The 26,632-nt window shown below is 50.1% G+C and overlaps 1 protein-coding gene across 4 annotated transcripts in view; it reads left to right on the top strand.

The window, feature by feature from the left end:
- The window catches only part of Rgs12 (regulator of G protein signaling 12), a 92,515-nt gene that overhangs the window by 47,828 nt on the left and 18,055 nt on the right, over positions 1 to 26,632 (top strand). For 3 of the 4 annotated variants that reach the window (XM_032916291.1, XM_032916293.1, XM_032916294.1), the window contains 4 exons: positions 4,480 to 4,501; positions 23,533 to 23,702; positions 24,621 to 24,713; positions 25,334 to 25,477. In XM_032916291.1, coding sequence (XP_032772182.1) covers positions 4,480 to 4,501; positions 23,533 to 23,702; positions 24,621 to 24,713; positions 25,334 to 25,477 — 429 coding nt within the window. Of the gene's footprint in view, positions 1 to 4,479; positions 4,502 to 18,604; positions 18,900 to 23,532; positions 23,703 to 24,620; positions 24,714 to 25,333; positions 25,478 to 26,632 lie in introns of those variants that run through there. The other variant, XM_032916292.1, reaches the window with a different exon arrangement.

Here is a 26,632-nt window from a genome sequence, read left to right as displayed (position 1 = left end):
CAACAAAAGGAAAAGACTATCTCCCAGTGGGAGAATTCTTGCTGTGCCCAGGAAGGGTTCGTAACCAAAATATATGAGAAACTCAAACAGCTCAGTACCAAGAAGAAAAAAAATCAAAACAAAATATTTTTGCTTACAAGCTGGGTGTATTAGCCAAGTCTTTAGTCCCGACACTCTAGAGGCAGAGGCAGAAGCAAGCAAATCTCTGTGAGCTTGAGACTAGTCTGGTCTACGTAGTGTCTTCCAGGCCAGCCAGGGCAGCATAGTGAGACCCTGTCTCAGAAAAAGAAAAGAAAAGAACTAAAATTCTTTTTGGAGCATAGCAGAAGAGCTGGTTTTCTGAAAACCACGCGCAGACCATGTCACATGTGCCCTTCATCGGGGAGGTGAGAACACAGAGTTGTGCTACCTCTCGCCTGCCCTCACAATGTTAAAGGGCAGAGATTGGGGCGAGGGTGGGAGAACCGACGTCCTGGCTCCCTGTTGGTGGGATGGCACTCCGTGCAGCCAGAGACAAACGGTGTTGAGTTTCCTTGGAAACTTCAGCCTGAGACAGCACCCCTGCTATGCCCACTGCAGCATTATCCACAGCAAAGGCACAGACACAAGCCAAGTACCTGCTGATCCCTAGGGATGCTGCAAAAAGAAAATGCTGTGTATGATGCCCGTGTGTTCTGCCTTTCAAAGCAGATGCTGCCATTTGTGGCCACATAGAGCAGAACCTCTTAGGTTGATGTGTGTCAGACAGAAAGAGGAATCCTCCATGGTCTCCCTGGCATGGCGGAATCTCAGAGGGCAAGGTCCTGAATCAGAATAGAGCACTGGCTGCCAGGGTTAGAAGTGGTGGCAGGGAGACATCAGATCAGTAAAGTGCTGTGAACGCAGGGATGCCCATACTCATTGACGTGGGCCCACACTTGGGTGGTTGAGAGTAGATTGCCACACAGATAGATACCTTGTAAGATGAGGATATGCTGTCTTGGTTATAGCTATCATGTAGTGAGTATGTAATCAAAACACTATGCTGTGCACTTTAGATATTCATGCATGGTCTTTACCTGTACCAGAAAGCTGCAGCCACCACCCTACAGGCGCAGCCAACTGATGTCAGTCCTATATGGAGTTTGTCTTTTCTCATGTTTACAATGGAAGTGACACGCCTGTGACAGTACTGTGGAAACCACTTGCATTGCTTGCGGTGGCACTGATAACAGGCGTTCAGTTTCTCACCACAGGTGACTGTGCCTCTCACATTTAGCCCAGTGTCCTCCTTCACATGCCCTCAGGAGTATGATGTACACCTCTGGTTATTCTGGCTCCTCCTGACCTCCCTCCTTTGGGAACACAGGCCAGCCCAATCAGGTCCTGGCAACACAGGCTGACTGCTGTGCTGAGCCCATGTTATGAATTCTCCGTCCTTTTACTGCCTTAGGAGGTAAATGATGTGGAAATTACGATGTAAAAAGTCACATTGAACTGCAGGTGACTGGTTGAGCGCTGTGCCAGCATCCTTTGGGACTGTTAGTGATCTCAAGGAAGAGAGGAGTGAGCTGGGGTTCCCATTGCCTCCTCAGCCTCCCTTACACGCAGCTCCCCAAACACCATGACGGCCCTCCCTCTTTTCACAGCAACATTCCTTTCTCTGTGGTTTGTTTCATGGTTGTTGATCACCCTGTCCAGACCTTTCTAGGGTGTGAAACTGATGCTGTTTCTACTGCTCCTTTTAAAAATGATTCATTCATGTGTATTTTGTATGTATGAATGTTTGTCTGTGTGTATGTCTGTACCACAACATGTATGCCTTTGGCCTGTGGAGATCAGAAGATGCCCTGAAACTGAAGTTGCAGATGGCTGTAAAGCACTTTGTGGGTGTTTACCCTGGTCCTCTGGAAGAGCAGCCAGTGCTCTTTTAACTGCTGAGCCATTACTCCAGCTCCTGTTTCTCCTGACTCTTGCCTGTGTAGGCCTCCCTTGTTTATGGCAGAGTTTCTGCTCTGGTGTTGGACATAAAAGGGCTCTTGAAGGTTCAGGTCACACTATTACCTCCCAAAGTGCTGTATCCTTTATCTGCCCCAAGATAGCCTTCTTGAGGACTGTGCCAAATGAATGGAGCATCTCAGATGAGAGAGAGAGTAGGTGACAGCACCGTGGCCAGGCTCACCCAGGGCTGCCCCACTAGTGGCCATGGCTTTTATTAACTGCTCCCAGTCCCCTGCCTATCTCCTCTTTCTTGAGAACTCTGGCTTTGTAATAGTAGTATATTAAGAAGTACACTTGTCTCTGTGCTGCCCTTTTCTTGTAAATTTAAAACTGTTTTAAAAATTGAAAGCTTACCTTTACAAAAAGGTGTCCCTTGAACCTAGCCTAGTGCATTGTCAGACAAATGCTGTGCTGTGCTCATCCCCCCTGCCTTTCCACCATCTTTTCACTGTCTGTCTTTGGCCTCCAGGCCCCTCCCCATTCCTAGACCTCCAGGCCTCCCTATCTGTGGGCTCCACTGTGTTTCCTGGTATTTGTCAGTCTGCTATGATTCCAGGGCCTGTGTTTGTCTTGAGTGACATAAGGTGAAACCTTATGAGGTTTACACTCTTAGGATTGACAGGTTTTCTGAATGTGCACAATAGCATGGATCGTCCTCACAGTCCCCAGGAAGAGCTGGCTTTGGTACCTTTCAGCCTTACATTGTGGTGGCAGAGGATCTGCCATGGCAAGACCTGTGAAAGAGGCCAGCGTATAGGCCAGTGTATAGCCTGCTTATTGATGGCCAGCAAAGTGAACGTTAAGTGGCTATGGGGATAAGAGGTGGCTTGGCACTTTAGAGCAATGGCTACTCTTCCAGAGGACAGGGGTTCAATACCCAGCATCCACAAAGTAGATTACACTTGTCTGTAACTCCAGTTCCAGGGTTATAGATAATCTGATGCCCTCTTCTGGCCTATGAGGGCGCCAGTCACACAGGTGGTCACAGACATACAGGCAGGCAAAATGACCATCTACATAATTAAAAATTTTAAGTTAATTGGATGTATCTTGTTGGTGGCTAGGGAACCCGGATTCTCTAGACCTGGTTGTTTTATGGGTCCAGACCCCATCACCGGTTGTAATAGTCATAGTCAGTAGTAATTCTCTATGTGTCATGACAGGTCATGGGTGGAGCCTAGACATCAAGGTTAACCAGTTGAGTTCTTCAGCATGTATCATGCCAGGAAAGTGATAGGGGCCCTTCAAGATCAGCCAAGGTGGATGGAGATACGGGGCGTAGAGTCAGACAGGAAGTGCACAAATCTAATAGTCCTGATGGATTGTAAGCATGTTCCTTGACTTCCCTGGGGAGGGTGGCTAGTTTATGGGCATTGGTTCTAGGTGGTCCAGTTGACTACCTCTGGACTCTCTGTTGGACCCCACCTGATTAGACTGTCTTTCTTACCTACATGCCTCCGAAGACCCAGATCTGATGAGAGCCAGGCTTCGCTCACTCTGTCTGCCTCACCCTGCACCTTAGAAGCCCTGTGAGCTGACACCTGAGCACCGTGGCAAAAAGTGGCGGACAAAATGGGGAGACAAAGCCTGGGTACGAGGGTGGGAAGCTTTCCGTAGGGCCAGCTACAGCCCAGGCCACAGAGCGGCCGTCTTGGCCTGCTGCAGACATAAAGCAGTGGCACTGGATCTACTGGGCACCACATACCTTTTCTGAGCCACCTTGGTGCTCTAGTGCCCCACCTGCTCTCAGAGAGGCCACACTGGCCCCTCCATACTCCAACAACCGGGTCTCTCTGCTGACCCTGGGATGCCTACCTTCTCTTCCAGCTTCCTTTCTCTCCTGAGCCACTTACCACCTGCTTGACCAATAGCAAGCATCCAAGTGGGCCTAGCCTGAGCTCCCTCAGAGAACTCTTGACAGCTTTATTCCCAGAGCCTTCCTGCACAGCAGTTCTTAATATGTTCCCCCACCCCACCCCCAACCCCCACAAAACTCTTTCAATCCACACCCCCCTCCTAGCCACTCCCAGGGTCTGAGGTGGCCACTCTCCCACTTTGGGTGTGTGTGGTTCGACACACACTTCCTACCCTGCCTTCTCACAGCCGAGGTACCACTCTGGGTAGGAGTAACACTGGTGGGCATACAGGGCCTGAGCTGAACAGTGTCTGGTATTGGCAAGCCCCTGCCCTGCAGGGTGCCCCCACTGGAGATCAGCTGTTATCACAGGGGCTGTTAATAAGACTTTGATGTCAGACATGCTGGGATTTGTTCTTTTCAAGTGAAAATGACGGCAACTTCCTCTTACTGGGAGTCACCAGCTGGGGCGGAGTTGGAGCCCCAAGGCTTGACTCACTGTCTGCTTCTCACAGTGCCTACCTGGGTAGCTGGGAGCTTCCCAGGACCTTTGGGTTGTGTTCTCCATGGAGGAAGTGAAGTGCTGTTCCCTCAGTCTTGTCATGAGATGTAATTAACTCATGTCTCTCTCCTTTTTTTTTCAGTCTGCAACTGTGTCTGATGGTGGTAAGTCATATATATTTTATTACTTTTATTGCCATTTTCAAATTGTGAAAATATATTTGCCATTTAATGTACTCGGGAGAGATGTTTTCTCTGCCTTTCCCTCGTGGGAGTGCTTCAGCTGGAGTTGGGCTGAGGAAGCTAGCTTCATGGTGGCCTAGGCATGTGTTTGTCTAACATAGCTATAGAGGTTCTGGTAGCCAGCACTGGCAGTATGCTGGGCTGCAGTACACGCTCCTGCATGCCTGTGATCAACAAGCAAAAACATGCTTGCTGATCTCTTGTACAACCAGCTTCCAAACAGGCAAGTTCAGGTCTCAAAGCTCTTGCTGAATTTGGGCCATTCTTGAAGTTTCCTTTTAAGAAAAGCATAGCAGATGAACTGTGTGTGGGATGAAGAAGAATCCAACCCTTTCTTTTGTCTTTAAGGAATTTTGTGTACATGACTCTTTCACTGGGGCTGTCCAGGAAGAAAAAATCGCTAGCCAGGTCTCACTCCATTTCTCTGACATTGTTCCTGGTTTTCATTTAGTGATTAAAAACCAAACCAAAAACGGAACACTGTGTAAAACTACGTGGAGAGTTCCATCCTGACGCTCCTCATGTGTCTAGTAGCATTCAGAGAACTTGGTATAGTCTCCAGAAACTTCTGTTGTCTTTCCTCATAATCGCCCACCTCATGCTGGTGCCCACCTCTCTCCCACAGGAAGGGGCAGGGAGAGCCTCTGGCATTAGGGAGGAGTGGGGCCCAGTAGTTCTGTTGGGGTCACCCCGTGGGAATGGAGGGAAATCCAGCTTGAATTACAAACCTGCTCATGCTGGAATGCAGACCACAGGGAGCCTGGGCACGGGTGTTAGAAGCATGTATTTTAGAATAAAGGGGGTTATATTTCCTGTGTTATGTACAATAATGATCATGTCATTTAATCTGTCTTAAGCTAGAAGCAGGAAAAGCTTCTTTACTGCAAGAAAAGAAGCAGGACGTGCCGCCAGCCTGGGCGAAAAGCATAGGCTCACAGCCTCGGTTCCTGTTTTTCTCTCTGTTTATTCTTGTGGGAACTCCATAGATTCGAGAGTCCATAATCCATAATCCATCAGTTTAGTTATATATAATATTCTATTGACATCCCAGATTTCTTTTCTGTTGTTAGGAGTTGGGGAAGCCACCTCCTTCCTATCCCCCAGCATCTTATCAAGTTGTCCCTCTAGGTTTCAGAAGCTCCCTTCTGAGGGTGGGAAGCCCCTGGCTCCCAACCCCCACTGTGCCTTTCTGAGGAAGTGGTGTCCTGCCAGGTGATTCCCCTGTCCCTGGGGGCTTTCCGCCCTCTGTCCCCTCCTCCTCCACCTCAGATCCCATCCCAGGGCCGTGTCCTGTTCTTTCAAGGTGGACCTGCTATGGCAAGAGACAAGGAATTTCAGCAACCAAGCTAGACAGCCAGTTATGCTCTATGTAGTGACTTTTCCTCCTTTTATTATTTTTCTGCTCTGAGTTTCTTTTCTGATTACAAGATGAAGATGAGGACTCTGTGACTCGGTCGTGTGTTAGTCCGGGAGGCCAGCTGTGCCATTGCCACATTGCTGCAGCAGTGGTGTGACCGTCTCCCTAGTGGAGGTCCCTGGGGCTCAGACCTGAAGGAGAGACTTTGCCCCTCAACTACTGATTCAGCTAAGACCTTCCCTTTCTGCAGGCACCAGGAACCCCCAACCCCCGTGCTCAGGCGCCTGTAGAGAAGGGCTAGGCAGAAGCTCAAATGTTTCCACATAGAGATAGTTTATAGACTTTGTCAGTAGTAGACAGGTTCCCACACGGAGCCTGGGAACCACAGCACTCCACTGCTTCTGTGGAAAAATGTGCCCCAAGTGCAGGCAGGGTGAGGGCCAGCTCAACACTGCTCAGTTACAGCTGCAGCTGCCTCCTCACCCAGCCCGGGCTATGGTTACTAGGAAATCTAGTACTCTTCACGAGTGTCCGGCATCCAGCGAACCATGCCCTTGACATGCACTGACTCCTTTGCTGTCATACCAGGTCATATGTAACATTTGATAATGTGTGTTTCTACCATGTAATCTCATGCTGTTTTAGGGAAGTTGGGTGGTGCCGCTTATGACTACACTTGCTCAGCGGGAAAGGGCTTAAGGCCACTATTGCACCACAGTCTGCATGCTGGCCTTCTGTGGAAGGCAAACCGTACCTCGGACAGCAGATCCTGCTTAGAGAAGGGGTATCCCTAGCATTCAGAGACTTTCTGATGATTCGCTTTGTTGGAAACCTGTCCAAACAGAAAACAAGGTTAACCTGGAAGGTTGAAAATGTGCAAACCAAGTGTAGGCTAGGGATGTAGCTCAGGCTAGAGCCCTTACCCAGCATGCATGAGCCCAGAGGTTTTATCCCAACCTTAGGGAAGTAGAAGGGAAGGTGAGAGAGAGGGAGAAAGAGGAGTCATAAATGTGAGAGTCCCACTGTTGATGCTGGTGCTGGAAGGAGCCTTCCACCCAGACACAGGCTTGGCTTTCACACTGTCATCGGTGGTACCTCCCCAGTATGCTCCCACAGTGCTCCACCTCTGTGTTCCTGCAGTGATCTATCTTGGCATCACCTCTGCTCTCCTGGAGCTGACGCTCTTTAACTTCATACTAGCGGCTCGGCCAGGGTCTCGCCTCCCACCATACTCCTTTGTGTGGAGTATGGGTACACCACCTTCTGCTGCTTGGGGACATTTAGGTGTGCCTTTCCCACTAAGAGTTCAGTAGTTCTGGTGTGAGGGCAAACTGACTGCAGGCAGACTGTTAGATGGTACCGCCAGTTTTAGCGTGCAGACAGCTTGACAGCCCCTGGGAATAGGGCATTTACAGAGCTTAGAGAGGAGTCTGAAAAGTGTGAGAAAGAAATGGGACCAACAGGATGATCTTGTTACAAAGACAGTAGCCTCCTGTGGCCTCCTGCCTGGGTTGGGGGCAGAGCCCCATTCTTTTCTATGGAAAGATTCACCTGTCTCTGACTATTCCCGCGCCTTGGTAAAGGAGACAGTCACAAGGCTCTTTAAACCAACTCCTGAAAAGTGCCTTCTGATTGTGCATGCACACACACACATACACACACACACACACACACACTCACAGGAGTGGAGGGGTGGCAGGAGAGAAATAAAGAATTAAAGTATGCCATAAGAAATATATTGGAGGAATTAGACCGTCATCCTGGCGTAGTCAGACTGTAGCAGTGAGACATCAGTGCCTGGGTGTGTATTTGGGATCTCTGTAACACCTAAGTTCTCTATGTTGTCCAACCTCACCTCTGCTCTCCTGAAGGCTTGTTAGCGGTTCTCCTGGAATCTGCCGTTCCCCATGTCCTCCTGTCAGACCCTTCAATTCTGTAACTCCCCTGCCCCATCACATTCGTCAACCCTTTATGTAGACGGGGTTCTGCCTCCCCTAGCCTTGCAGTGGCCTCCTCCCCTCCCCGACTGTGCCTGTCCTCTGCAGTCTCTCATAGGGCAGTAGTTGTGGTATGCCCACACTTCATCTGAGCACAGTGCACTGTTGTCCCAGACCACCCTCTAGTGACCCTGAAGTGACCCTCCAGCATACCAGGTCTCTCAGCCTCCCACTGTACTCTGGAGGAAGGAACTTGAGGGAAGAGAGTTTTGGGCCAAGGCTATCCTTAGCTTACTGTGCCTTGTGGGTGTGGGGCTGTAGGTGCTGGAACACTGGACTAGGCTGGGCCCTGTAGATCCTTGTCTGCACTCTTGACTGACCTAGCACTTGCCTGGGTGCTGATCTAGGTCCCTAGGCCAGTTGCTAGACTCTATCCTGGCGACATGAGCAGATATGTTGAGGACTAGCATGCCTGCTGAGGGTGGTGGGAGACATCTTTGTTCCATGGTTTTGTCTCTTATGACCTGTGCTAGGTGCCTGTGGGATTCGCCAGGTCTGCTTAGCCTCTCTCCTTCTGAAGCACCAACAGATCCTCCCTGAGGATGTGGGGCTGTGGGCACTGGCCCTGAGGAGACTGCTAGGCCTGTTAGTTTAGTTTGTACTGTCTCCAGCTTTGGAGGACTGCTACCTCTCAAACAACTGTGAAAACTGGCCCTCACGTTTTGGTGTTCTGAGAGTGACTGCCCTTCTGCCCCTTACCCTGGCATTTCTTAACTGATCAGCCTCACCCTAAGCCGTGGGATGAAGGTCCAGGGCTGCACTCAGGGAAGCCATCTTCCCATTCTGTCTGGCTGCTTTGGCTTTGGCCCAGCCTGCTAGCGTCTTCTGTCCTACAGAAGTGGCTGCCGCAATCCATGTCACTGGTGTGATGGACTGACATGAGTGATGCTGTTCCGTGGTGAAGGGCCGTTGTTACCACTAGGATTTGGAGTTAGGCCACATTCCCTTTCAGCATTCGGAGCCTTGCAGTCGTGAAGGCACTTGGCAGGTGAATCCATGCTCTGTGACACTGCAGATGGGGGAGCGAGAAGCCCCATGGTGCCTCAGGTACAGTGCAGCAGGACTGCGGTCTGTGGTGCTACAGCCTCCTCTAGTGCTCTTGGGAGCTGCTCAGGAACTAGCGGGTCGGGAATGCTACTTTGTAGCATGTGGGGTGAGAGCAGGTGTGTGAACCAGAGCCTTTTATTTGGCTCAGTAGTTCACATTTTTTATGGCTTTTTTGGATTTAAAACTCAAATGCCAGTCAGACTGTAGACTGTTGGGGAAGCAGACAGAGCAGGTTTCTGCCAAGACGCCTCCCAACACACTCATTTCTTTCTGGTTTACAAGACATTTGGAAGGAGTTTTTATTAGTAACTATGTTGTGAATTTTTTTTTTCAAGCAAAGTTCAAAAGTAATAAAGCCAGTGACTCCTTCTTCCCCTCCCTTCCTCCCAGCTCCCTCCTCCCTCTCCATGTGGGAACTGGGTGTATTGGCTTCAGAACTTGTCTCTAGTACATTGGAGTGGGCATGGGGTCCCCTTGGTTCCCCTTAGTTCCCCTCTTGTCTTCAGAGGCTCACCTGTGGTGGCTATGCACCCTCCCTAAGCAAGGGAATGTGTTCGTTAGACTCTTAGAGAGCAAGACTCCAGCCGGGCTCTGAGACTCAGGACGGTAGAGTCAAAGACACGATGCCCAGGGCTTCCAGTTCCTGTCCCAGCTCCTGTCTTGGGGGAGCTGACATAGTGTGCTCACTTGCAAAGCCTTTGCTATGCGTGCCCATGGCTTGTGCTCTTTTGTTAGTGCTGTGTTGGGGTGCTCTCCTCCCTGCCACCCCCCTTAGCTCTATAGATCCTTTGGCTGGAGAACTGCTTAACGGGACAAAGACATACACGTCTTAAGCCCACACATGAGAGGATCTTTCCACACATGAGAGGCAGGAGTAGGGACAACAAAGAGCAGCATTCTGTGACAGCGGAACAAGGGGACTGGCTCCAGATCGGTCCGGCACTTCCTGGGAATGTTGCTCAGAGATGTGGTGAGGCAGGAATGCAGTCGTCCCAGAGTTGGTTTCCTGGGTGCTCTGCAGTACCAGTTTCTGTGTCAGTTGACTGAGGTGTTTTCCAACCTTGGCATATGAAGGATACCCCTCCTGAAAGAGTCTTTATGTTCATGGCTTGATGGAGTCCCTCCAGGGATTCTTGCAAGAACTGGTTGGATCTGGAACTTCTCCAGCCTTATGCAAGGGCTGGCAGCTTTCATCCTGTAGCTCCAAACCATCCCATGCAACCTCCTAGGCTTCATCTTGACCATGTGCTGCTTAGAATAAATAGTGAGGTGTTCTCGGTGTCCCCAGCTTCCTCCCACCAATTGTGTCTGGACTGCACGCTCCAGCCCCTTGGCTTTCTCTAGTTCTAATCTGTCTCCAGCTCAATGAAGTGTCACCTGTGGGGACCCTCCTCTGCTGTAGTTCCCAATATGCCTCCTGGCAAATAGGGTGACCTAAGCATGTATGTTCTTGATGGCTTTCCTATTGGGAATGACAGTCTTAGGGTGACAGTGATCCAGCTTTCAAGGGTCATTGCTATACACATTTAGTGTAATTTCCTAGTGACAAGTGGCAGTAGGGATCCAGTCACAGCCAGCCCATCACAACCAACATTGTGATCACAATGCTTTCACTTTCTAGTGTTGGACCGTGATGTGGAAAGTTCAGAATAAATTTTGAACTCAATATAAAGTACTCCAAGGCTGCCCATCCCACAGCATGAACACTGCCTTATAATCATGACGTGCCGGATCTCACCCCCAGTATGCCTGGAGTATCCTGTATCCCAAACATTCCAGGCATGGGAGGTAACCAGTTCCTCTTCATTCAGAGCTGGTACCTCATCCTGGAATCCAGCAAGTCCTGCCTTCCTAGACATCCCGTTACTTTCTCTGCATCTACAAAGCATTCAGCCGTGAAAAGTCAGCCCATCATGATGAAGTGGTAGTGTGGCCCTGACCCACTGCAGAGCCTGTCTTCTGAGATATCACTGCCCTAGCTGCCCTCTGGTGGATCTTGGTGTCCTACCCAGCTCTCCAGGGAACAGTGTGGGAATCCTGAAAGTGTTCTTCTGTATACTGTAGAATAGTTAGCCTCACTTCCTTGGAGGACTCTGAGACTGTTAGCATTGTGTGGTGTGATACCCAAGGGTATCCTTAGGTAAGGATGTGCAGCAGTGCTTAACCACACAGTGTATCCAGCCCTCACCTCAGCCTGACAGTGGTAATTTGGGCACTGTGTTGTCCCTCTGCATTTGGGATCCAGACATGGAGAGCAGAAACCTGCAAGGTCTCAAGGCTGGTGAGGAAGACCATTCTCACCAGGCTACAGGCTGGTGGAGAGTCAGTGTCATTTGCTCAGAGATGTCTTGGTTACCAGGGTGCAGGGCAGGCATGTAGACAGGGCAAAGGCACTCCCTGCGTACCTCACCAGCTCTGACCATGATCAAAGTCAGCTAGGTAGCACTGTATTACACTTACTCCATGGTTTGAGACAGAGGTGGAACATACTGGTTGAGTAACATGGGCTTTTTGGTGAGCCATACACAAAAGGGATTGGGGCAGCCTGCAAAGGCCACATAGAGACAGCATATTTCTGGGACAATTTACCACATCCTGTGAGAAGGAAGGCTTTTATGTAAATGTTTTAAAACAAAACCTAGACTCATGACCTAATGAAGGCTTTCCTGCCTTTAAAAGGCATCCTTTCAAGTGAGTTGACTTTAATGGGACTATGGTGATTGATGCCAGTGATCTTTATAACACACTGGAGGCGTGCGGGGGAGGAGGGCTGTTCTTGGGGGCGTCATCTCTTGAGCCTCTGCCTGGTTCCCAGGACACATTGTTCCCGCCACTTTCACTCTGGACTTATGTCTCGTCCCTGCTATGTCATTGTTGAAAATGAAAGCACATGCACAGGCCCTGGGTCACTGCCTCCACTCCACCTGGCCGTGCACGGGCCACGTGTGCCCAGCATAAGCCTCTTTTCTCATGGATACAACTCCCCATTTGTTTGGTCCATTTGAATTGCCAAACTTGAACATGTAAGCAGCATCTAAGGACAGCCAACAGCAGAGGCCCAGAGTACTCACCTTCTTCTTGGAAGTTGTCTTGTGCTGTGTTGTGGGAGCATTTCTAGAAGGTGCACTTGCTTCAGACACGTGAGGTAAGTGTTGGTCACAACTTTTTCAAGTAATGAAAACTTTTTATTGAAAAGTAACTTAGACACTGTAAAGTATACATACCAGCAAGAGAGAGAACATCACCAGGGGCCGGAGAGGAGCCAGTTCTGTTGGGGGTTGGTCTGGTGCTGTTATATATTCAAATGGTAAATTCTGTACTCCAAGATCTGATTGTGAGAAGTCTCACATACACCAGCTTTTGTTGTGCAAACCGTGCTCCCTAATTTAAAACTATTAGTTAAATAAAAACGGCTGCAGCGGATTACTGATTACTGGAGGGAATAGAGGTGCTCAAGTTTTCAGTTACCTGGCTGAGGGTCACAGGTAGTGACCATGAGGGGAAGGAGAAAGAAGGGAGAGAGAAGGACCTCGGAGGAGGAGGTGGGGAGAACAGGTTAGTCATGATGAACCAGCAGCACGTGCCCAAATGAAACGACACCCCAGTACACCAGATTGCTGGAGCAGAAGTAACCCAGAAAGATTTGAACAGCGAGTATTTGGGATCCACACTGGGGAAGTAGCCAGACCAGCTGAAGAAAAGTAGATTAGGGGTGACCCTAGTAACTACCAAAGCCAAATAAACCATAGTCTGAGCCTTATTCATTTGTAAGATAGGAATAAGCATAAACCAATTATTTCACACAGTTCACCACTGATGCTGGATTGACTGCTGTACCTACCTGAACTAATGCTGCCGTGTGTGCTCTCTGGTGCCTGGCTCCTGTCTTGAACATGAACTTTGATACCTTGTAGGCAGTTACCGTTCACTCTGGCCACTGTTGCCTGTTGATAGCTTCTAAGATGGCTGAGACTCCAGCTGTCGCAGAGGTACACACTTGTACAGGTCTCCGCATGGACATGTGTGTAACTTGCCCTGAAGAGCCAGCCAGGGGTGTGTGGTACTCTAGTTTGCAGTGTGTTCACTACCACGCAGCCTGTAAGGAACCCCCTTTTCAGAGCCTCCTGTTGTGTTTATCATAGCTACTAGGGTTTGTATGTGGCCGTTTGGTTTTGTTTTTGTTTTTAATCCTCAGTGCAGACTTCTGCATAGACAGGAATGTCGAGCACCTGATAAACAGACTTAAGGCTCTGCATTCCTCTCCAGACACTGCCAGAAGTAAACAAGCAGATGCTTGTTGCCTGCTTTGTGTTTTCTCATTTGGTTGGCTTATGCTGCTGTTGTTAGTTGATTAGTAGAAAATTGAAAAAAAATAGATTCCGGAAATGATTCTTGGATTGAAATAATAAATTATGATAATCTTACGCACTGGCAACTTCTCCATTGTTGTGATAAAGTGCCATGACCGAGGAAGCTTATAAAAAAGCTTATGATAGCTTGCAGTTGCCAAAGGATGCGTCCTTTCTGGTGGGCAAGCATGGCCGCAGTGGCTGGCATGGCAGCAGGGACAAGAAGCTGGAAGCTCACACAAGCGAACAGGAAGTGAGGCAAGACTCAGAACACTCCCAACTGCCCCAGTGGGGTTCTCCCTCCAGCAAGGCTCTACCTCCCAAATGTTCTAAACCCTCCCCAGACAGTGACACCACTGGGGACGAGGTGTTCAAATACTGGAGCTATGGGGACGGTTCTCCTTTACAGTGTCAGAGCTTACATCTGAATTACACTCATGCTTGTTTTCTGTAGATGACGAGAGGAAAGAAGGCATGATAGCATTTGAGGAGGACGGGCAATGCAGGACGACTTCTGCAGTTGGTTTTCAGTACTCAAAAGACAGAGTTTATCATAGTCCTAGTGACCATCTCCTCTTTAAGTAGCACTTGTCCTGTTCTGCTTGGCCCTCCCTAAGACCATGCAGGGAAAACTATTACTGTTGTATGGTTCACATTTACATCCTGGATGCCCTGGAGTGCTCTTCTCTGCATGGTGCTGGGCAGGGTTTGGAGCATTTGCTTTCTTCACAACACTTAAAGGGGTTCAGGTGACTTGGGTGCAGATCAGGTCAGTGTTTTCAGAGCTTTGTTTTTAGGGCAGACGACTGCAGGCACATGAGCAGGTCTGTCACAGCAAGTGACTCCATGGAGGCCAGGGAGGCAGCTGATAGGGTCAGGCACTGGCTCAGGTGGTCTTAAAATTATACTCAACAATCAGAAGCATTTCTATTAGACTAGGAACACTGCGAGCATGTCCATATTCCAGCAACTTTAGGTGATAGGTTTAGCCAAGACTGAAAAGACAGGGAAAGGAGGAAGTTACATATGTAACCAGGTACAGCTGCGCCCTCTACTTACAGACCAAACAAAGCCGGGCACCTACCCAGCCCTGACCCGCCGAACAGATGGAGTCCCCCAGAGAGAAGCAGGCCTTCCTTAAGGGAGGTGCCTTATCTGCAGGGAGAAGATGAGAACATGATCTTAGACACTGACCAACGAAGGTTCTAGATTTATATTTAAAATTTTAAGGGGAAAATGTTCTGTGAGTCATGACTCAGCAAAGCAGATACACGGCTAGAGTTACTCTCCTTTCACGTGATACTGAAGGCTAGCGTGACCCAGTTATTAGTTGGCGACGTTCGGTGCCTGCTGTGTGCCTGACCTGTCACAGCTTTCCTGTGAGGGTAGTATATACTTACTATAGAGTTTTATAGAGAGGTTAAATGGCTCTCCAGAGAGGAGTGGGGCTTGCCCTGTCCTATGAAGTTAGCACCATTATTACACTTGGCAGAACACCCTGGTTGCCGTTTATGTAGAAGGTGAAGCCTGGCTCTCTAGAAGGAGCACCAATTCCCATGTGGGCCATGCTAGGGCTTCCTGCTGGTAAGGGCAAGTAGCCTGAAAGGAGCAGCTAGAACAGGGAGGCCTGTAAATGCTGAATGAGCACCTCCTGCCCTCACCCCACCCATCCCCTCACCCCACCACCCACTCCCCTCACCCACACACCACTATTCTCTCTTTTCATTCTTACATTCAGTTTTAGGAAGAAGGTTGAGGGAAATGCTGGCGTCCCACCTGGGGCCTCCAGCCAAGAGGCTGCAGATTTGTAGAGCCTCACATGGGACCCCAGGAAGAGAGGGAATAGCCATCGTGTGTGTGTGTGTGTGTGTGTGTGTGTGTGTGTGTGTGTGTGTGTGTTACTGAGGAGCCATCAGAGCCCAGTCAAGCCCTGCTTTTGTTCCTAGATTTATCATTGATAGTCAAATAAAAGGTAAATCGTACATCGTGTTTAGTTTTGCATTGAACATTCCTTTTATTATTAAAATTATGTGAAGTGTAACCGTCACAGAAAAGCAGGCTGTGTAGTTGCCAGCTGAAAATGTCACCATGTGCATAAATGTGGGAAGTGGGTCTGTTCCTTGGCCTCATGTTACATTTTCATTTTACGGGGCTGGCCACTGAAAGTGGACCTTGCTACTGGAGTCTGTCCTATGTATCCTTTGTGACTTCATGTCCTGTCTAGTAAGCACCCTGTCCCCATCCGTGTCCTGCACAACAGCCAGAGTAAGCACAGGCTTGGCTTTGTTGGCAGGGGCTGCATATTGACTTGGGGAAGGACCAGCCCACTCTCCAGCCTTCTCCCTGAGCCCAGCCTTTGGGTCCTTGGGCTTACGCACCCGGCAGTGTGTCTGTCTCCTCCAGCCAGGTCCTGTTGCCAGGTAGACGTTTCATGTGTGGCCATTGATATGAACATAAAAGGAGAATGCTTTCACGATATCATGTTTGATTTGTCAAAATGAAGTAATTTTATGATGAGAAGCAATCATCTAGTTAAAGAATCACGTGGTTCCTTTTGTTTCCAGCCAGCGTGTGAATCTGAACAAGGCTTGAAAGAGGTGGCACCCCCTTCCTGGCAGGCTCTGGGCCTCTTGTAGTCCAGGGACCCTCATGGTGGCAGCTGATGGCTCCTCAGCTGAATCGTGAAAATACAGTGTGACAAGTGAAGCTCCCACCACTTCCCACACTGACCCTTGGCAGCTCCTGCTTCACCCACTCTTACGGCCCTGAAGGCTCTTGGCATTTGCCCATCTGCGTGGCATTTCTTCTCCCGAAGCACAGTGTCATTTCACTTGCTGGGCTAGTTCTGCTGAGCTCAGATGGGTCTGGTCTCAGCTTCAGGACAGCATTTGGGTTTCTCCCATTTGGTCCCCCTGGAGACCTTGGCGTATACATACTCATACACTCGTACAGTATATCCACAGCAGTCCATGCTGGAGTCCCAGAGGACTGCGTGGCCTTGTCCCTCCCTGTGAGCCTGTGAAGCCTGACTGACTGACGTGTGGGAGGAAGAGGGAGGAAAGGGCACGAGAAACCTCGAAGTTTGTGGTGCCTGCCTAGCTGTACCCACCACCGTCCTAAAACCTCAGCAACTCCCCCCTTACAACGGACCCCTTGAAGTAGACCAAGAATGTAGGGAATCTCTTCTGTGGGGCTTACAGCATTCATCCTGATTGTCATCAGGATCTGTCACTGCTGGCTGTGGATTTCTCAGGTCCAGAGCCAGATGGCTGCCCTCCGGTTTATGCTGTGCTGCCTAGTCCGGTCCTGAGCCCTCCTCACTGCTTAATATGAAGTGTGGCCTGGCCGGCAATGAGAATGAATTGCTCTTAGTCTGCAGCTCTTGGAGTAAGGTGGCAGAACTCAGATACACAGATTGTGACAGAGGAAATGGGGTGAGCCCAGTGCCGTCTTCCTCACATCAGCATTCCACACGAGACTTCCATATTTGCCTGGCCCTCCAGGTAGTTTGAAGGCCGTTCTTGATGGTGTCGTAGCTTCTGGTACAATTCTAGTACTTGGCCACGTTGCTTGGGACCTGTACTTTGTTCTTGGGCCCCAGCCCTGTAGGTCTTAGCTTCTCCCCATAAGAAAGCCAAGACCTAGATGTAAGGGATCATCAGGTCACCTAGATCCAAAAAGGTCATGGTGGGCTGTCTGCTTGGCTTCTTCCTGGGCCAGAATTGGGCACATTGATGACCTTGTGCCTGACATTTACGAGGCCCATTGTGGGAATAAAGGGAGCATGCTCACAGCTCGGCAAGGTCCGTGGCAGGGACCCTGTTGTTAATGTCATCTCCAAAAGAACTCTAGAGAGCTTAGATGCTTTTTGTTGAGGGAATATGTGGAGGCATCAGAAGGAAAAGGGAGACTGTCTGCCGCTGGAGAGGAAGTGACACATCCCAAAGGGGACCAGAGTGCACTTGGGTGTCAGTTATTGTTGAGGATGTCACTGAGACTCGTGACCATCCGTAGACAGTAGGTATGGGGACATGTATACGAACTTCCAAGCTGTTCTCTGTGGGAACCTAGGATAGAGAAGCCTTGGGAGTTTTTGGTGTCTAGATAGTTCTCAGTACATGGAACCAGGATCTTGAAGCAAAGACCAACTCCTGGGGTGAGCAGGAAGAGCACACAGTAGGCCTGTGTCTGCTTCCCATCAGTGCTCAGTGCATGGGAGGACTCAGCGGGACGTGAAGAGCACCTGAGGGAGGACTGAGTGGAGAAGAAGGTACTGGACAACTGAGAGGGAGCCACTGACCAATGAAAAGCCAGTACAGCCTGAGGGGCAGTCTCAGTGCAGTGTGAGTTTGCCTGAGTGTGGGAGGCCGAGGGTCCCTTATAGGAAATCTTGGGACCAGACTTTCCCCTTGGGGTTGGGGAGTGTTTGCATGTGTACAATGAGCTCTCTCCGGGATGGGACGCCTCGTGGGCAGTAGGGTGTCTCCCTGCTTTAGACACCGACAGTGAGGAGTGTGCTGACGGGAGGGAGGCACAGCAGAGGCCGGCACCTTCACAGCTTTGTACCAGAGGACAGCATGGCTTTGATGACTTTTTTTTAAACCAGAACTGACAGAGAATCCTAACTGTTTGTAGAGGAGTGTCCACCCAAAATCACCAGTCATTGGAATGTGGTCATTCAGCTTCAAGTCCCTTCCCTTACATGTCTTGGAGACCAAACTGGAATGGCTGGGAGCTGGCCAGAAAGCTGAAAATGGCCCTGTGCTGCCCGGGTGAAGTTCCCACTTCAGAAACCATGGAGAACTCACAAGGCCTCACCAGCTCTGCCTCTTTCCCGCTCGGCGTGCCCCCTGTTTTATGTGTAAGGGCAGCAGCTTTATTTTTTCCCAAAGCTGGCAGGCCTAGCTCTGGTGGGCTCCCAGCCCCTCCACTTCTCAGAAGTGTACTGCCTGGTGCCACAGATTTTGCTTTGGAACTGGACGAGTGCACACTGATCGTTTCTTAAGTGCACGCCCTCGAAACTCCATAGCTTTAGGTCACTCCTCACTGAGAATGAAGATCTCACATTTGGGACTTAAGCTTTTCAAGGTGATGTGGAAATAAGGCAGCATCCTGTAACTATTACAAGGAGCTCTACATCCCTGTCCTGTGTGTCATCCAGTCTGTCTGTGTCTCCCCCTTCCCCCTGCTATTTAATGAGCTGCAGAGTGGCTCCTCCCCAACACTGGGAGAACAGTGTCTCTGCCGTGTGAATAATTCAGGCCTCTGCAGCAGGCACTCGGCTGTGCATTATGCATGACTCTGAGGCTTTGTGAGGATGTAGGGCCTTTCCAGTAGCCACTGCAGAAGGCCGAGGACTGCCTTTGTGAGGGTCCCTGAGGATCTGCAATAATTCATCTACCCCTGAGGCTAAACTAAGGAGCCATGTCCTCACCACCAGTGACCCAAGCCTCTATCCCAGGCCACCCAGGCTGAGCCTGGTATGGACTCAGAAGGGTGGTTTACGGTGAATGGTTGGAAGTATTTGGTTAGATGGCAGCACCACAGTGGCTCTTATCAGCTCTACCCAGGTAAAGTCCCACACCTGTCTGTCAGCTTGTCTTGAATGCCAGAGCCAGCTGACTTGTGCAGCCCTCAGGTGTGTTTGCTCTGTGTGTGTTGGGGGGCGGGTGTTATGCTGGGATGGGCTGCCACGTGGCTTAGAGTTGAGACTCGAGCATTTGGAATACTTAGTTGTAGGGTTATGGTTTGGGTGAGATGAGATGAGAGTGGGCTAAGGCTGCGTACCAGAGAAGTAACTGCACGCTGTCAGTTTTAAGGAATTACTGAAATGTGTAGCCTACAGCCCACATCTCTAAGCAGTCTCAGCAGCTGTGCTGGCCGCTGTTCCAGTTCTGCCACAGACTTGAGACACGTTCTCACCAGGACCGCATTTGACTGAGAGAAGAAAACCCACAGTAAAACGGACACCTAGAACACATTCACTAAAGCCACCATGTCGGTGAGCAGGTACCACCATGCCGTGTCTTCTTCAGCTAAGCCTGTGTTTCACTCACATGATTAACAGTAGAGAACCAAGTGGACAGCTCCCAGCAGGCCAGCAAGTCTCAGACTTGACGGTGTCAACCTCCCGACCTGGCCTTGAACTTGGGGTGGCAGTAGAGGTGTTTGCAAGGAATTTTATGGCAACCTTAGATGCTGCTGTTCCACATCAGCTTACCGTGAGGTACTTCGTTCTCTATGCGACTAGCAATGCTGGACCGTGGTGTTGGTCCCAGCATTGCTAGTCACATAGAGAACAAAGAAATGGATGACAAAAGGAACAGAACTTCCTGTGTGTGTAGCCTGCCAGAAGCACTAAGATTTAACTTACAGAAGCAACTTGTGCCAAGCCTCTAAGGGGACTCTACCTTTACCCCTCTTACACTCCAGACAGATCAAAACCTCTCCGAGGAGCTCTGTTTAAAAGATTTCTGTGTGTCATTCTTGTGGATTCAGGAATTGCTTCTCTCTCTCTCTCTCTCTCTCTCTCTCTCTCTCTCTCTCTCTCTGTAAGTGACACTTAGCCATAGTGTGCATAGTCAGCATTTGTATTGTCTTTGTCTAAGTCCCTGTGCTGTGCTGGACTCTAGGCCAAGTCCATGGTCCCACGGCCCCAGGGAGGCATTTTTAGAGCATCTGACACTTCCTCTTGCCCTAGGCGAAGTGGTTTGTTACAGACGTGGAAACAGTCCTCTCGCTGACCATGCATCCCTCCTGAGTGGGTCTCTAGTCCAGCTGACAGGGCATGGGGCCTGGATCTTCTCTCCCGGGGTGTCACCTCTCCGTTGTCATTGCCACTTGAGATGTTCCTGCTTAGGTGCCATACCACCCTCCTCTGTGCCCAGTGTCTGTGCCTGAGACCCTGGCTGATGGTACACTGTGGGACACTCAGGGACATAGTGGAGTTCAGCAGAGCAGTCATCTGCTACGATTCAGTGTCAGTGTTGACTTGTGAGCCTTCTGGTCATCTCTCACTCAGTCTGAACAGGTCCACCTCATTACAAACAACACTTCCTGCTGCAGCACTAGGGACCAGTGACACACACACACACCCTCCCCCACACTGGGCTTGTCGTTAAGGTGCGCACACAGAAAGCCAGTTGTTTGAGGGAGTGAGGAAGATCTTGCTGAGAGGGCAGGTAGATATAGGCTGCAGATGAACAGATTGAGAGGTATGCAGGCCTGCGTGGAGGGCTGGGCCACCTCTCCTCCAGCACTTGGGTACAGTGGCCACAGAGGAAGTGGGTATTTCTCATTCTGAGCTTGTCTGAAATTGCAAACACCTTGTAACTCAGAAGCACAGGTTTCATCACCCTTGCAGGGTCACATGGTCTATGGGCAGAAGGTGGCTTAGTCCTGCCCTCCCTCCTCCGCCCTCCTGCCCTCCAGGCTACCTCCACTGTGAGGAGCCAAGCGGCCTTACCAGTCTCTTGTCGAAGGTGAAGGCCCCGTTGCCAAGGTGCCCACGTGGCCTGCCGGCGCTCTGCTGCTCATTGAGTCACACTTGTGTGCTGCATTCCTTCTACCACAGGGCCTTGGCACATCCCCTGAGTTAACTTCTGCTCCTTCTTCAATTCTTAGTTCAGACATCATTGCTCAGGGGGAGAAGTGGGAGGGGTAAAGTTGCTCTGTTCACTCTGCTGGGCTTAGCGCTTCATTTGATGAGGGTGACCTCATCACCAGAGGATGCAGTCCACAACATCAGCACCCTCACTTTCCATGGGAGCCTGGTCACCAAAAGCCCGCCCTGAGCAGAGTGTTGGTTCTATCCTTACCCCTGGCCATCCTGGGATGGTGCCCAGGGGCACAGCAGAGCCTGACCCCCACTAACCTTCCTCAGTCTTATTTAAAAACAAAAAGATAGTATGTGCTCTTGAACCAGAGCTCCGAGGGAGCATGGATTGTAGATGGACCCTGCATGAGGCACAGTGCCCTAAGTACAGTGTGTGTGTCAGCATTGGTTCTGCCTCTGGGATGGCCTAGGTCACTCCATCTCTGATACCCCATGTACCTGGAGGTGCTCAGTACCTTCTCTGATACACAAGTCTTCATATCTGTCTGGGCTGTCCCCTGGCCTGTACAGAGCCCATGATTATATCCGCCTAAGGTGAGGCCGAGCGCTTGAACTAGCCAGCCTTCAGTGGGTTGCGGAAGAGGAGGAGCCATGCCATGTGCTTAGAAGCCTGGCACCTGTCATGCGTCCTTCTGCCTTCTTCTGGCTCATCTGTCCACATGGTGTCTTGGTTCCACACTCAGATTTCCCAGTTTTTCTCCAATTTCATTTCCCATCCTAATCCCTGGGACCTATGAGGTCAGCTTTGATGTGCTGTGGAAAGCAGGAGCCCAGCCTGATTTTCTTCCAGATGTAGTTCAGTCCCCACCTCCACTGCATCTGTCCCCATCTGCTCCTGGACTTTACCTTCTGCTCCTCTGACCAGTTTTGTCCCGAGACATCTTCCTGCCTGTGTGGTGCTGTGACAGTGGGAATGGGCATGGCATATAGTGAGGATTGGAGCGGTATACAGTGAGGTTGGACCAGGTATGCGGTGGGACTAGGTGCAGCCATCCTGCTTTTCTGTGCTTTCTGTTTAGTTTTCTGCTTAGACAGTCCCACTCAGCTTGTGCAGTGGGAAACCTGTGAGAACCTATTTTGGACTTAAATGTGCAAGTGAGAAAAGCAGTCTCTGCTCTGGTCACTGGACACAGATCAACTTGAGAGAGCAGCCATGCGGAACCCCAGCCTCACAGAGTGTGTGAGGTCCTCACATCATGTGTTTGCAGTGGCTGAGTGAACTAGTGAGGTGGTGGCCCTGCACAGTCTCAGTTCCCAGCAGTGTCAGCTGCTCTGACCATGCCACCCTGCAAAAGAGTGTTCCAGAAGAACAGGTCAGAGCTCCTGTGGTGTATCCCGGCCCAAGCCCCTCCCTCTAGTTCTTAGAACAGTTTTGATGCATAGACAGTATGCGTGGGTGTAGGTGGGGGTTAAAGAAAAATTAGATTTGTCCAAGTTCTGATCTCACAGTATCATTTCTTCCGACACAGATATCTGTAGTGTGTCAGCACATGGCTTTCCCTGTCTCCTCAAACCTAAATACCGGCTGGCTTTGAGTGCTCCTGCCCAGTGCCGAATCTGGGTACCAAGTTGATCTGAAGGAGGTGTCCTAGGAGGCTATAGTCACACCCTTGGCCAGACTCCGAGCCCTCAGGGTTACTTTCCTCTAGACTTGTAGCGTCCATGCCGAGCCTCCTCTGAGGCCCTCTCTAGTCTGGCTTACATGCCCTGTGCGTGCCATTCCGGGTGTGAGCAGAAAGTTTAAGTGTCCGTGCCGCTTCCAGTCCTCTGCCTTCCTCTCTTCCCCTCCCTGCTAGGAAGGGCACTTGAGTGGCTGGCCTCAAGCTAGAGCCTGCTCACTTGTCCCCAGGAATCGTCCTGGGGCCTGACCACAGGGCAGACCATCCTGATTAGCCTGTCCCAAGTGCTCAGAGCAGATGATGGAGTCCAGTGTGAGTTCGTGATGTAGCAATGCTTCCTAAATGATGCCTCGTGGAAAATCACCTTAGTCAGCTCTGCTGCCTGAGCCCCTGACGGCATAGCCCAGTAGAACGCTACAGTGGGATGGCCTTGACTCTGACCAGGGCCATCCTCATCTAGGGAAGCTCCATGGGCCCTGCTGACCAGAGCAATGCGTGTACCAAGTCTAGAGTGCCACTTACACTGGCCCATGGTGGCCTCCTCTCATCCTGAGCTGCTTCATTAAGTGGACAAGGATGACAGGTGGGATCTTCCTAGACAGACACACCTCCTTCTCTTTACTGTAACATTTTCCCATATCGGGGTCACCAGTGAATGAGCTGCCAGACGACACATGGTTAAATATCCAATTCAGATGGTACGGCTTAATGTTGTCACTGAAAAGTGACCTGCACACAGAAAAGTGCACAAGCAGTGACCCATGGATTCCAAATCACAACGGACAGCACCAGGACTATGGGGCCAATTGCAGCCCCTCCTCAGACTTCACCCAGGGTCTTTTTGCTTTGTGGTGCACTTATAAACGCCTCCCGCTGACTGAACGGGCATGGAAAGTAGAGCTGGGTATCGGTCCCTGTGGCCTCCCTGCCAAGAAGGCAGGAGGTGCAGGTATCCGTGTTGATCTGCAGAGTTGACGGGAGCTGACCTGAAGGACTGCATCAGCAACAACAGCCTGAGCAGCAATGCCAGCCTCCCCAGTGTGCAGAGCTGCCGGCGCCTAAGAGAGAGGAGAGTTGCAAGCTGGGCAGTGTCATTTGAGCGTCTGCTGCAGGATCCTGTCGGTGTCCGCTACTTCTCCGTGAGTCAGGGGGACTGCTGCGGGCTGCTGGCACTTTGCCTAGGATGCTGAGGTCATTGGGTCATCTCAGACCTCAGAGACTGTACATCACCTTGTTAGGGGTGTGGTCATCCCAGCGCTTGCTCCAAGCTCAAGGCTCAGGGTGGAGTGCATTTGTAGAGGCCGTCCATTCAGTTTTCCCTTCCTGGCCTGCCTCCTGCCCTGGGCGTCCCTGAGGGCCCCTTTCCTCCACTCTCTCAATGTCTCTGCAGCAAGGACATCAGACTCTTGGCTTTCTGTGTTTGTTTTTTTTTTTTTTTTTTTTTTTTTTTTTTTTTTCCCAGAGCTGGGGGCTGAACCCAGGGCCTTTAACTTGCTAGGCACCACCACTGAGCTAAACCCCCAACCCCTCTGTGTTTGTTTTTTAGTTTGTTTTGAGACTGGATTTCACTGTGTTACTCATGCTGGTTTGGAACTCATAATTCCCCTGCCTCATCCTTCTGAGTACTAGAATTACAATTGTATGACATCATCCTAGCTGGAGCTTCCTCAAAATTCTTGGAAATGCATGCTGACAAATACAGCTCTTAAGGATCCAGGAGTGGGGGTGGGGCCACAGAGAGTGATGGGATGGTTATGAGCAGCCCATGGTAACAGTGCCAACGTGATATGATGTCATTTTATATGCTAACTAGAAACTAAAAATGTGTTTCTTTAAAAAAAAACCAAGATGACCAGCGCTTGAGAACAGAGCTGTGAGGCAGATGGCCTGCTCAAATGTGCTGCACAGCCTCTGCCTGCTCTCAAGGCCTCTCAAGAAGCATCTATTCTGCCATGTGGTAGACAAAGGGGGACAAAGGGGCCAGGGAAAGGACGAGGGGCTCAGCTGCATGCAGGGATTGCGGAATGACAACTGCTCTCCTCCCTGTGTTCCCTCAGGATTTTCTACGGAAGGAATTCAGTGAAGAGAACATTTTATTCTGGCAGGCCTGTGAATGTTTCAGTCATGTCCCTGCACATGACAAAAAAGAGGTAAATTGCTCTTCAGAGCAGGGGCTGGGGCTGTGTGAGGGTCAGGTGGCACATGGGCATACGGTTACATCAAGTGCTCTTGAGTAGTCGATGGGATGTTTCTTACATGTCTTTTTAAAAAAAGTGACATTTCTGCTTCGGAATAAAAACTTAAGTGTGTGACATTTAATTCTGCCTAAACATAGTCTGCATAAATGTCTTGCCACAGAGCCTGGCAGAGGTGGCACTTGATTTTGGGATGGGGAGGAAGGAACAGTGTTTGAGGGGACTTGGAGAAGCACTGGCAAACTGCACCCTCTACCTGTGGCTTAACAGTTCCTCTCCAGCCATCCCAGGACTACCCTGGGCATGTCTATGGCATTTCCCTCAATGTAATAGCTGTCCTCACAGAGTGGCCTTGTGCCTGTTTCTTGTGCTCAGAGCACTGTGCGCTCCTGCCCTCCCCTGTGGTGCACACTTGGAGGAGCCGGATCAAGAGTTCCTTCCTGGCTCATCCTTTCATATTTACCTGCATAAGCCAGACTATGGACAGGGCTATGACTCAGCTCTCCAGCCCCGAAGCGGAGTCAGCCTTAGGAAATGTGTGTCCAAAGATCTGCTCAGACTTTTCTACCTGTCAGCTCTCTTACAGGGCCCGGGAGATTTTCAGTAAATTCCTGTGCAGCAAAGCCACCACTCCTGTCAACATTGACAGCCAGGCCCAGCTGGCAGATGATATTCTCAATGCACCCCACCCCGACATGTTCAAGGAACAGCAGCTCCAGGTGACGTTGCAGACAGTCTTCCCTCCGTGGGACTTCCAGCCAGGGCTTGGGGTGCAGACTTACTCAGAGCACCACACGTTCTCCTGGGGAGGGGGCTGCTGGTAATGTGGGCATGGTTACGAACCAGTCTGACCACTGGGCTCTAGTCTCAAAAGGGTTCCGCAGAGCTGAGGAACAAAGAGCCTATGCCACAGATAGCCCCATGTCAACCAAAATAAGGGGCAATATTACTTTTCAAAAGTCACTGGGGCTGGTGAGATGGCCCAGCAGGTAAAGGCTCTTGCTGCCAAACCTGGCAACCTGAATTTGATCATTGGGACTCACATAGTGGAAGGAGAGAATCAACTTCTGTAAGTTGTACTCTGACCTCTATACATGGACTATGGCAGGTGTGTAACATATACACACACACACATACACACACACACACACATATACACACATACACATACACAACACACATATACACACATGCACACACACATACATACACACATATACATACTCACACACACTCACATTCACACATACACACAATACACACACATGCACACACACATACACACACATACATACACGCATGCACACACATGCACACACACATACATATACACACATACACACACATACACATAATACACACACATACACACAAACACACACATATATACATACACACATACACACTCACACACACATACACACATGCACACACATACACATACACATGCACACACACACACTAAATAAGTAAATGAATGAATAAATAAGAATAAACAAGAGAAAGGTTTTTTAAGTGCATTGGACACACTTGATCTGCAGAACATGACAGATACTGCTTGGCCACACAGCACATACTGGAAGGTTAATGGTCTTTCATGATTGCAGGGCTGACCCTGAGCAAGTTCAGCCTCCCTTCCAGCATCCGAGAGCAGATGGTACTGCATTGTCCCAGGCCAGAGAAAGCTTTCTATGAGCACACATCACTGTCACACTAGTGTACATCCAGAACGCTGTGTGGGCCTGTCTATATACTTGTACGCTTGTGTGCTTAGCAGTAGGAGTCATTGGTGTTTAAGACAGGGTCTCACTGTGGAGCTTCACTACCACCGATGTGAAGCTCACCTACTCCTGAGTGCTGGACCACAGGATGCA

This window comes from Rattus rattus, chromosome 11 (assembly GCF_011064425.1).
Source record: "Rattus rattus isolate New Zealand chromosome 11, Rrattus_CSIRO_v1, whole genome shotgun sequence".
In the NCBI taxonomy this organism is placed as follows: Eukaryota; Metazoa; Chordata; class Mammalia; order Rodentia; family Muridae; genus Rattus; species Rattus rattus.
This window is presented reverse-complemented; position numbering and strand designations above follow the sequence as displayed.